Here is a 12,857-nt window from a genome sequence, read left to right on the forward strand (position 1 = left end):
TTTCTCAAAGGCGGACATCTCCCTTCCCCTTCTCCTTTTTCCCCGGCCCTCAACATTATCCTCCTCCTCTCCTGTCTGCCCTGCCTCGGCTTGCTGGCTGCTGGCTGGCTGAGTCTCACCAAGGCTTTCATCTAGCTGGCTTTGGCTCTCATCCTCTGGCACCTGGCTGGGGTCAGGAGTAGTACAGGGGGGTGGAGGCAGGGTTGTGCACGCCGCTGTGTGGACGGGCCGTAACCCTGTAGCTAGACTCTGGGTTATCTTAGAAATGAATGCTGGACCTCTGTCACTGTTAATCCCTGCTGGAACACCAAATCTAGGGATAACATCTTTGAGAAGACACTTTACAACTGTTCTAGCGTCTTCTTTTCTGGTAGGGTAGGCCTCTACCCATTTGGAGAACTGGCACACTATTACCAAAAGATATTTGAATCCTTGGCATGGTGGCATATGCGAAAAGTCAATTTGCATATTTACAAAGGGCCCCGAGGGGGGCGGTAAGTGTTCATGCTGAACTTGACCACTTCTGCTTCTTGTCTGCTGGCATATCATGCATCTATCTACCAGGGTCTGTGTAGCTAGTGTAATGCCTGGAGCAAACCATTGGGACTTTATAATCCCATTCATCCCTCCTGTTCCTACATGTGATTTGCCATGTGCAACATGCGCCAAAACATGGAGGAACGAACGTGGACAGACCATCCGTCCGTCTGGGTGGAGCCACAAGCTGGACTCAGCGTCAAGTGTACAACCTCGTCTTAGCCATAAATCTTTCTCCCTAACATCAGCGCGGGCTTGCATGTCCGCGACATCATTAAAGGAAGGCAAACAAATGGGCTCTGCGGATTGTGTCGAGGGCCATTGGAGCACCATGGAAGAGCAGGAAACTGCTGCTTGTTTAGCCGCGGTGTCGGCTAACGCATTTCCACGCGAAATAGGATCATCAGAATTTGTGTGAGCAGCGCACTTAACCACTGCTAGTTGTGTAGGGAGCATGATAGCGTCTAATAGCTGAGCTACTAACGCATGATGTTGAATAGGCTTACCGGCCGATGTTAAGAAACCGCGCATTTTCCACAAGACACCAAAATCATGGCACACACCAAATGCATACCTGGAGTCTGTGAAAATGGTTGCAACTCTATCTTTAGCCAAAATACATGCCCTCAGCAGAGCATACAACTCTGCGGCCTGAGCTGACGTGCCATTTGGCAAGGCCGGCTTTCTAAAACCTCCCAGTCATTTACAACAGCATAGCCTGCTAAGTGTACTGTGTCAGACGGCCTGCTCGCAGACCCGTCTGTGTATAGAATCATATCTGAATTAGGAATAGGAGTTTGCAACATATCAGTTCTGGGGGAAGAAGACATGTCAATCGTTGTGACACAGTCATGTGTTATTTCAAAATCTGGAATTGGCACCAGCGTAGCTGGGTTTAGGGGGGGAGCGCTTAAGTGTGATGTGTGGGCGTGAAAGAATTATTGCTTCATAACCAGAGCGCCTTGCTGCTGTCATATGCTGAGTAGCAGAGGTGTTCAGAATATGCAAAACTGCATGTGGGACATGTACTACACAGTCACTGGCCAGTACAATGGGAGAGGATTGTTTGATAACAATTGCAACTGCGGCCACTGCCCGCAGGCATGAAGGTATACCGAGCACCACAGGGGAGAGTCGAGATGAGTAGTATGCAACAGGCCGGAAATTAGAGCCATGCTTCTGCTCCAAGATGCCCGTCGCAAAGCCCCCTTCTCATGAACGTGCAGGTGAAACGGCTGATGGTAATCAGGGAGCCCCAGGGCCGGAGCTGATGTCAGGGCTCGCTTTAAGTCCTGAAAAGCTGTGTGCATGTCCTCAGACCATTGAACAATGTTAGGAGCAGCCTGCAGAGTGGCAGCACGCAGGACAGAGTCCATCGCAGCGTATTCGTATATCCATTGTCTGCAATAGTTAGCCATGCCCAAGAAGGAAAGCATAAGGGACATTAAGAAAGCACACACAGGGGAAATGCTAGCAATTGTCTGAATTCCTGTTGTTGAGAAAACAGAAATCATGTTCAAATCTGGAAATGACCAACAATAAAGGTTGTCTTGAGATGATTGAATGAATTGGACAGCTTGATAGACTTTGCTGTCAGGAATAGTCAAAAACAATCCGTCTGGAGTGCAATGTATTGTTGCCTGTAATTTACAAAGCAAATCTCTGCCCATTAGATTAAAGGCCCTGACACACCAACCCGATTTTGGGAGTCAGAGGCCGTCAGAGGCTGTCGGGCATTCGCGGCGCCGTAGTCAGGTTGGTGTGTCCCGCACCGTCGACCGTGACACGCCTTATTTGGACTGCCAGACCCGATGCATGGCCGATTCAACATGTTGAATCGGCCATGCATCGGGTCTGGCAGTCGGACCAAATAATCACTCTGATTGGCTGTTCAGCTAGCAAATCAGTGCATGAGAAGCGAAGCGGAAGTGAGGGACGTAAACAAACGATTTAAGAAGGCACACACAGACTGCTATTCATTTTCATCTCATCATGGCGATCTGGAATGATGCAAACGAAGACCTGCTCATCACCTTGATCCAGGAGAGGCCAGCTCTGTATGATATTACGGAGAAAAGATACTCTTCTTCTTCTCTGTCTTCCGGTTGTTGCCTCTTTTGAATGACGAATACACACTACCGCCGCCTGCTGGTAAGGAGAGTTATTGCCACTCACGCACTGAAGTCGGTGCGGTGTGTTCCCGTGCGACACATGGCCAAAACGCAGGAGAACACGGCCAGGCAACAGCCGACTTCAGCGTCGGCTAGTCCTCTGGTGACTGCTTGGTGTGTCAGGGCCTTAATAGGACTTCCATCTGAAATAATGAAAGAGTGTTGGACATTTGACCCTTCGATTGAAACATTAGTACTCACTGAAATGGGCTCGGACATAGGAATTCCAGAAACTCCCATTGTTGTAACACAATTATTAGTTGCTTCACACACTTTCTCCTTAGCACGCACTGCAGACAATGTGGCTCCGCTGTCAATCAAAATATCTACAGCCGTACCACTAAAATCAACGGGCATAATCGGATCTTCACGCGGGTTATTGGAAAGGCGAATTGTTGCTGCTTGAATGGGGAAATGCTGTGAATCTGACCCTATTTCTCCATGGTACCCCTATCGTCTATTACATTCACTTTGCTGACCGTTTTGCCCCTGTTGAGCCTGCCTGTCGTAGTGACTGGTAAGGGGGGGGGGGGGGGGGGCAATAATGCAGGATTCCTGGGGGGCTGGGGGAGAGCAGGCAAGGATTGTGTATTCTGCTGAGCTCCCCACCTCTTTTCGCACTGCCCCGCCCAGTGATCCGTCGCACCGCAAACATGACATGGCTTCAATTTTTTGGAATATTTGTTCTGCTGCTGTCTGCCCTTGTCTTGATAACCCTGTGATCTTCCCCGATTTTGATACTGCTGTGTTTTGTCCCTGAAACTGCTGGGAGTTATCCGCACTCTGATAAGCCTGTGTATTTTGAGGCAATTGTTGCAGCAGCTGGACAATTCTGGGGGTCAGAAATATCTGGCTCCTATGCAGGGCACGCATTGTGGCTATCGTGATTTTCCAGGGTTTAAGTTGCCAGTCAGGAGTCGCCATCATGTAGGCTTGAGCTGTCTCAGGGATTAAATTATGTAACAAACTCTGTATGGCGAACAAATCATTGCCCTCCCTTTTAATGCCCGCATTATTATCCCACACTGTCATGAAACGCTGGAGAAATTCTGGGACAGTTTCTGTTGGGTTCTGTACGCAAGCCACCACTTGCGAAAAATCTGTGTGAGTCTTAACGCATGCTCTAATAGCCAAAGCAGCGACGGTCTGGATCCACATATCACACGTCTGTGTCGGAGGCCAGTCACCTGCAGGCGTACACTCAGGATATTTAAACTCGTCTCTGCACGTGGGCCAATCTGCCTTGTATGTTAGGATTATCAGCTGTTTAACATCATGAACTAAACAGTTATAAACTGAGCAGACATTAGTCAACCACGACAGATACTTATCTGGGCTTTTAGTGGGACTGGGAGCGTGATTAGTGACATCCATCACCTCAGCGGGTGTCCAAGGCTTATAAACTGGAACTTCTCCTATTAGTATTTTCGGGGCGGTCACAGTTTCAGCAGAATTATTATTCTGAGATGTTTGCAGTCTCGTGATAATTCTATGCGGGACAGGCTTTCTAAAACTGCTGCCGTACGGCGTGTCTGAATTGTATAATGTTTTTGGTGCAGGACTAGGAGTGGGGGTTTGTAATGGGCTGCTGTCTGAAACTTCCCCTCCACTGTCCGCTGCACTGTGTTCCTGCTGCTCAATATCTTGTTCTCTATACTGTCCTGACTGATATCTCAACCCTTTTTCATTCATGATAGCTGCAGCTGTCATTAACAGATCATCATCGGAGTTTCTCGCAACAGGATTGGAGAGTTCTATCGCGGGAATTATTTTTGTACAGAGAGCTACAGCCTGCTTTTCCTCCAGCAGCCCAGCGTCTGTTAAGATGCAAATTAGCTGAGAGGGGCTGGGAGCTTTCCCTTGTCTTTTCAGCCAATCGTACATAACTGATTTCGCAATGGCTGCAACGTCCTTTCCGTGTCTTTCCTTAATTCTGGACATGTTCTCTGATTTAACATCAAAATCAGCCTCTAGGCTAAGCAAATGACAACTCGCCGCACATTTAAAAACCCTATCAATCAACGCTTTGAGCTCAATGGAGCCTCGCTCGGCGCCAACTGATTTTTCATTTTTCCGCTCATCATAACCTCTTTTTTCTGCAATAGCCATCCAAGCTTTAACACATTATTTCATGTATCCTATATCCCAGGAGCAATTCACCTCATTTTCAATCAATTTAAACGCCTGCCACAACACGGCCATGTCAAAAGTGCCAGTTAAAGGCCAATCAAATTGAATCTTCCCTATCTGATTATTCTGTTGTGAGTGTTCACAAAGTAACGAGGTAAACGGCATAACTTCAGACCAATCCAAGCTTCTTCCGACAATTCCAGACGGCATATTAGGGGAAAACATGTGCGTGTAGTGGCTGTCTGTAATAGGATTTTTTTGTGTCTTGGTGCGTGAATTCTTTTTCCTCTTATCAACTGAATCGTTTGTGGAGACAGTATTACCCATGTGTAACGGTTAGTACAATAAAACAAACACTGCAATTTAGACAAACAAACATAAACTCGTAACAAACATCAGCGTGACAGAAAGCTCCTCCAACTTAATTTAATCCGAATTAGAGAGATCTCAGAGGGGGTAGAGAAATATCTGTTTAATTATGAGTGCCTTCTTACTCATAATCCTTGTACAAGTGCTAAGAACGGAATCTATTGAAGAGCAATAACTAATTTATTGTCGATCAACAACCACTGTCCTGAGTCAGCAGTGCTATGATGTCCGTCCGGGAGCATAGACTTTAATGTATCCCCACCCTTTCTTCCAAAACAACAGCCAAATTCAGCAACTCATCAGTTATGAAAACACAGCGCGATGTCACATTCTCATACCACCCTTCCCATTAATAACCGCTTTCTTTAGTTCGAAATCGGCCATGGTGTGGAATAATGTGACACTGTGCTCCTTCCTCTCTGTTGCCTGCGGCTCCGCCACAGGGGGGAGGATCGGCAGGCAGCTAGGAAGCGATGCCAGCTGTTGATTTAATCAGTTTAACCTCTGAAATCTCCAGAATTCGGCGATTTGTTTCAATACAAATCTATCACATTGCTCCTAATGCAGAAGCTCCACTTTACTGATGCTCTCTTTTAAGGTCTCTCCGAATATTTGCTGTGTGTAATTGTCCGGTAATTTAATTCCGAGAAACACACACAGAGGAAATCAGTCAAAGTCGATATCCTAGGTTATTTATTAGCCCCAAATATTCTCATTGTTTTTACATGAGCTGTGCTTGCTCTGTAGGCACGTGCCCAGTAGCAATCACAGGGAAAATTGGCCAGGACAACGTCCCCTTTTGACACCAATTTCCAAGGTTATCATTAATCCTCAAATGTAAACGAGTAGAGAAACCAAAAAAAAATGCAGCCGCTCAGTTTCACAGGTAATTTTATGATACCGTCAATCACAGATTCTGGTAAGGCAATGTCCAGATATAGATTTGAAATTACACTTACCAGTCTCTGAAGATCTTTTGGTATCTTGTTCGTGATGCCAATTTGTGAAGAAAACTTCTGATGCAGCAATGTAGAACCAATGTTCAGTAAAGGATGGAGACTGGAACGTCTTTAGTCAATACACTGATATTTATTGAGAGACAAAACGGCCGGAGAGTTCACAAGGTATTCACAACTTTCATCATGGGATCCCAAGCCAACTCTGCAGACAAAGGGACAGGAATCACATCTATACATTTAGAAGAGGAGGGAACTAAGAACCCATGTTTTCTCTAATTAGTACCAGACATTTAGGAACAAAGACTGGTTTGTTATTACCAACTTGCATGGTCCAAACTTCCCCCACAGGAAAGGCAAAAGGCCTCTTGACCTTTGTCCTCCTCAAGTTAAAGACAGGGCACATGCAGGAAAGACTGAGAATCTCTAAAATACACAGATCGGACTAAACTATTCTCTGACAGTATCCACATAATAATAAATAATGTTTGAAGCACATTTCACAGATAAAAGTTATTTAGCTGTTTCAATAAAAGGTAATATTACGTCCAGGATTTATACGGAGCATATAACGTTAGCTTAGATCTGATCTCCATTCAGAAAACACACATTTTAAAAGGTTTTTTGCCTGCCGTCTGTCTGCACACTTGTCAAAGCATTAATTCATGGTTTTTACTAACCGGTATCAGTATGTTGTTACTTCGGCATCATTTTGAAACGTGTATTACAATTAAATCACAGTCAAATATGTAAATGTTGTTGTAGTTGTAGCCCCCAAGCCAGCGCGTCTTGTTTGAATGATGCGAGTAAACACAGCTGACAGCCGCGGTGAAACTCGAGCGTTTAGAGCGATGCAATAAGAGCGAAGCAAATATTCGCATCGGTATAATGTGGCCTTTTTTTTGTATTCCAAATGGATAATGGAAACATGACTGAATGGAATGTATCATCATCATGTACGTAAGGGATAATGTGCTGCGACGCGGTCATTATGGGGAAAAGAACACCGACAGGCTGATCAGGAGCCCGACGCGAAGCGGAGGGATCTAGATCGGCATGAAGGTGTTCTTTTCCCCATAATGACCAAGTCGCTGCACATTATCCCGCTTATTACATGGCCACATTCTCAACAAAGTAACGTTATGACTCCCAATATTAATTGAAATGCTTTTATGGATTTAGAAAATGATTTTATTGATTTAAAAAATAGTTGTATGTATTGATTTAAATTGACATGCATCCGCGAAGAAAAATAGTCCGTTGTTACTGTTTGAACTAACGTAGCAACGGCAGGCTTCGATAGCGTTTTGAGGAGCTTTTTGATTACAGATTTGAAAACATCGCTCCTTGCTTTAAAAGTAGCACAATTCATGATGTCAAACCTTGGAAAGTATCTAGATATCCCTGCCCTAATGACAAAGTAACTGGCAAGTGAATATGTGTCGCCGTTTGATGTCTATGTCTGGACCGCTGCGTAAAAAGGAGGGTTTCTGCCCGTTACTTCTCCGCAGTTTTTCTTGTCCCAGTTCCAAAAGCAAACTGCATGCAGTTTGCTTTTCGGCCCAACTGTATACAGTTCAATCGACCGGACTTCTTTCTGAAGATGTGAGCGTCCTTAACAACGGTCAATAAGTCCTTGACAGCGGTCTGTCTGTTCGGTATTAACAACGTGTCACGTGTTCTGAATTGACCAATCAGAATCGAGTATTCAACTAAGCCATGTAATAAATCTGGATAAACTATGACATAACATACTCTTGTTCTTAAAGAGCCTCAGACTATATTGTGCATCATGTTGTATGTTCTGTTCATGTGTGGTCTCCAGAGTTGGGTGTGTTATGCTGCGTTCACACCGGACGTGATGCGAATATTCGCTTCGCTCTAATCACTCCTATCGCATCTTTCTAGTCTATTGGTGCGTTCACACCGGACGCGATGCGAATATTCGCTTCGCTGTAATCGCTCGAGTTTCACCGCGGCTGCCAGCTGTGTTTACTCACATCATTCAAACAAGACGCACTGGCTCGGGAGCTACAACTACAACAAAATGAACATATTTGACCGTGATTAAATTGTAATACACGTTTCTAAATGATGCCGAAGTAACAACATACTGATACCGGTTAGTAAAAACCATGAATTAATGCTTGACAAGTCTGCAGACAAGACGGCAGGCGAAAAACCTTTTAAAATGCTTGTTTTCTGAATGGAGAATGGAGAATGGCCGGGTCGACCAGTTGGCAATTGGACAGTGAGTCAAAAGCCTCCTTTTGTACTTTTATCAGTTAGTTGAATACAGTATAAATCCTTGGATCTATTTACTTATTATTTACATTAACCTTATACATTATTTATTTTCTATTTTCTACTTTTCCTGTTGAAGTTGTAAGTTGTAGCTGGGTTTTTCAATGTTCAACCAAAGTACAGCAGTTCATCAAATCGTCCATTGGTCGGTGTCAGGAGCATCAGCTGTCTGCGTTCTCGTTGGTCTTCAGCCTCTCTAGCTCCTCCTCCAGGGCGTTTATTCTCTGCAGCAGCTCCCTCTTGTCCTGCCGAGCTGAGAGCTCCGTCTGCTGCTCCACCTGCGCCACCTTCCTCTCGTACCAGCGCTCCAACTGAACCGACACCGTCTCAAAGAACCGCTGAGTCACCTGACAGGAACACAACAACACGCTTAAAGTGGTTTGAGGTTCAGGATCAGGGTGAATTCTGAATTGTTTTTTTCAGGTGACCACGTTAAAGGGATAGTTTGTCCTTTTGGGAAAATAGTAATATATATTTTTTCTGAGAATGCAATGAAAATACTGATAAACAGTTAAATGAGTCATGTACAGAGAACCGCGTCTAAGCTGGGAGAGATATCCCGCCGTTCATTTCTATATTTCAAAAAAAGTTGGAGGAGAAACTAATTATCGCTGTAGCAAATCACCCGGTTTTGTATGACCAGACCCTCTTCACCTACCGGGATACAAACCGGAGGAACCAGGCATGGAGGGAGGTGGCAGAGACAGTGGGGGAAACTGGTAGGTTTTCGCCTGTTTGGGGAGTTTATATATATATTGCTCGCATAAAATCCCCGGGGTTTTTGCTTTGTATGTCGGGGGCGGGAGATTCAAGTGATTGGTTGTTGGTCGTGTTGCTTGAATAAAATCCCCAAGCTACAGACACGCCCAGCTCCAAGCTTTTTTTGAAGCTGTAGTGAGGACGCTCCGTAAGCCTAGCTTTGCACATCCCCCGCCCTGCTTGGGCCTTCTTGACTATTGTCCTTTTCCCAAATCACCCACTCTTTGTTAAGCAAAGTGCAGAGCTGTGCTGTTTTTCAATTTGTGTACTTCTCTACTTATATTTGCTTTTTTTGTGTTCAAAAATGTGCCCCAATTTGAAGAAATGCAAAATGCAGTGCACTATGGTTACCTGGATTGTCAAAACATGGATTGTGGAACACTGGGAAATTCTCGGCTGTGTAACGGAAGTTGTGCGTCCAGCCAAGATTCCTCAGGTAAACAAAGCACAATATTAAAAAAAGGTATACATTTGTTTGTTTTTTAGTGTTTATTAAAGGTCTCCTATTATACTATTTTTAGGCATATATTATAGGTCTCCGATATATAAATAACATGTCTATGAATAGTTTTGCTCAAAATACCAAACAGATGACCAATTGTAGCCTCATAACCCTCTATTTCAGCCCTAATAGAGAAGTGCTGATTCTGGGTCTGGCCCTTTAAATGTTTCCGAGCTGTTGCTGGCCACGCCCCTTTGGAGCATGCATGATAGTGATGGGAATGATGGCTCTCTGAAGTGAGCCGGATCTTATGGCTCAGTTCCTTTCAAAGAGCCGTTTTTTTTAGAGGGGGCGGGGTTACAGGTTTATCTGCAAAATAATCACCAGGATAATGATTGACTATATTGCCAGACCTTATGTCAATAATCTGCATTGTAAACATGACACAAGGTGGCGCCATATCAATGTCATTCATGTCAGTGAATGTACTACTTTGAATGTACCCTCTGTATGTGTTAAGTAAATAAAGTTGCCTTGCCTTGAATGAAATTCACGCAACTCTTAATATTAGACAGGCTACTGTGTATTTAAGTGGTGATGGAGATTATTTGTTGACCCTGCTTTACAGGATATTCTGCCTTTACAAATGGTGCGCTTTATCACTGCCTGGGTTTTGGTTGAAGTGCATCCAAATGCTGCTGCGTTTTCGCGTTTGGCTCATTTTCCATCCGAAGAACACGTTGTCTACTTGTCCTGTACCACTTGTTATGACTTCTCTCTCGCGCGTATTCCCTTAAGACCCACCCCATCTCACTCCTCGTGCTGAAACCTACCAATCAGAGGAGGGGGGGGGGAGGGGTCTTCACAGAATACGTTTGGGGAACAAAATCAAGCTTTTTATATGGCGAATGGATTTTGGCTGGCAGTGAGTGCGGACCAACGATTGAACGATAAAAAGAACGGCTCTCACCAAGTACGACTCGGTTCCCCTCGTTCGTACTAAAGAGCCGTTCAAAAGAATCGGCTCGCGACCGACACATCACTAATGCATGAGCTCTCCTCTGTGAAGAGAGAGGTTTCTACCCAGATTCTCAGCTAAATGCTGCCGTGATTAAACGCCATATTATGTTCCAAACCACATCAAGGATTATTTCTGAAACAGTATGGAGCTCAAACTCTTTCTCTCTCGCGGGTTTACCATAAGGTGAGTTCCTTTTTATATTTCTGCTTCTTTACACGTACTCTCTAGCGTTAGCTCTGAGTGTTAGCGATGCTTGCTAATGTAAACCAGAGTCCTGCATCGGGTGACCTGCAAAAAAGGTGATTCGCGGGTGGTATTTTTTCAAACACTTTTTTCCGGGTTCGTTTCTGGGTAAAACAAAGATGATGCGGGTCGGGTCGCGGGTATTGCATAATAAATATATTAAAATAATAATAAATTAGTTTAATATTTAAAATCCTCAGACCTCTCCCCCGCCGGACCGCGCATAATCATAACCTCTGCAGCGCGCATCAATCTGCTGCTGTGCCGGATCATTTGGCTCGGCTCACCAAGAAGAGCCGGCTCTTTCGGCTCCCAAACGGCTCTTCAGTTTACCACATATTATACCTTTTAATTAAATCAAATGTAGCCCTGTTTTGACTAATGATTTATATGTGTACACATATATCACTTAAATTATTCAATACATGCTTTGTACTGAAGTATTAAAAAGTAAAAATTACATGTTTAATATAAATGACTTGCTGTGGCCAATTGTTTTCATTGCATTTACAGACCCGTGTAACTCTGATACCACCCAATGAATGCATTGACTTGCTTGTAGAACCACGCTACACAAAACAGATAGCAACACCTATAAAAACTATTTATTTATTTTTCAAAATACCAAAAACATCCTGCATTTTAGCCATGCCTCATTTCGCTCTTTCCATCGCTGTTTTTGCAGGGGGCTGATTCTGTGAGCTGCAGCTGACCACGCCCCCCTGCAGCTGACCACGCCCCCCTGCAGGAGAGGGGAGCGTGCTCTGATATCAGCTGCTGGGCTGTCAGAAGAGGGGGAGAAAAAGAGATCTCCGTCCTCCGTGTTTTATTCTTATAGAAGTAAGAAGAGAAGTAATGGGGCAGAAACCCTCCTTTTTACGCAGCGGTCCAGACATAGACATCAAACGGCGACACATATTCAGTTGCCAGTTACTTTGGCATTAGGGCAGGGATATCTAGATACTCTCCAAGGTTTAACAAAACGAATTGTGATACTTTTAAAGCAAGCAACGATGTTTTCAAATCTGTAATCAAAAAGCTCCTCAAAAACACTATCGAAGCAGTTCCTGCCGTTGCTACGTTAGTTCAAACAGTAACAACGGACTACTTTTCTTAGCGGATGCATGTCAATTTAAATCAATACATAAAACTATTTTTTAAATCAATAAAATCATTTTCTAAATCCATAAAAGCATTTAAATTAATATTGGGAGTCATGTTGTTACTTTGTTGAGAATGTGGCCATGTGTAATAAGCGGGATAATGTGCACATTGCATAATGTGCGGTCAAGCCGATCTAGATCCCTCCGCTAAAACAAAACAAACACGGCTCGTTCGCGACCGACACATCACTACTGTGCGCGCCACATTCGAAATGGCTGAGGTGAATCTCTAGCGGAGAATACAGCATTTTCAATAACACTTCCTCAAGAGCGAAATCCAACGTCTGGGAGGCTTTTGGTTCCTAGATGGAGACAATAACCAACATCCCACGCTTTTTGAGACAAATATGCAACTGCATGTGTTAATAATTGCACGTTTTCACTGCTCATATATAGGCTATGCGGGTTCGGGTCGGGTCGTGGATCTTGTGCCGACGGGTCGGCTCGGGTTGCGGAACTAATTGGCAATATGTGCGGGTAGCGGGGCGGGTTCGGTATTGCACGTCGCGGGTGCGGGGCGGGAGCGGGTCTTGAAAATCCGACCCGTGCAGGACTCTGATGTAAACACAGACCATATTACTTCCAAAACACGTTGGGCATTGTTTCTGATACAGCGATGTTTCTGATAGGGCCGTGGGCTTAAAGCCAGCCCACATTTTAGTAATGTTGTCATGACGCAGCAAATCTGGATCAGCTCCGTTGTTTTTAGAGATGTGGGTAAGGAGGAAAGGAGAGAGGGTTTTATTTTCTGACACTTGAGAG

General features: G+C 44.5%; 1 protein-coding gene across 1 annotated transcript in view; it reads right to left on the bottom strand.

Moving 5' to 3' along the window:
* Nucleotides 1-8,476: 8,476 nt before the first annotated feature.
* ankrd6a (ankyrin repeat domain 6a) overlaps nt 8,477-12,857 on the bottom strand; it is a 37,782-nt gene continuing 33,401 nt past the window's right edge. The window contains exon 14 of the mRNA XM_034111989.1: nt 8,477-8,814. Coding sequence (XP_033967880.1) covers nt 8,629-8,814 — 186 coding nt within the window. The 3' untranslated portion in view covers nt 8,477-8,628. The remainder of the gene's footprint in view (nt 8,815-12,857) is intronic.

The sequence above is a fragment of the Pseudochaenichthys georgianus genome, chromosome 22 (genome assembly GCF_902827115.2).
Source record: "Pseudochaenichthys georgianus chromosome 22, fPseGeo1.2, whole genome shotgun sequence".
NCBI classification, from domain to species: Eukaryota; Metazoa; Chordata; class Actinopteri; order Perciformes; family Channichthyidae; genus Pseudochaenichthys; species Pseudochaenichthys georgianus.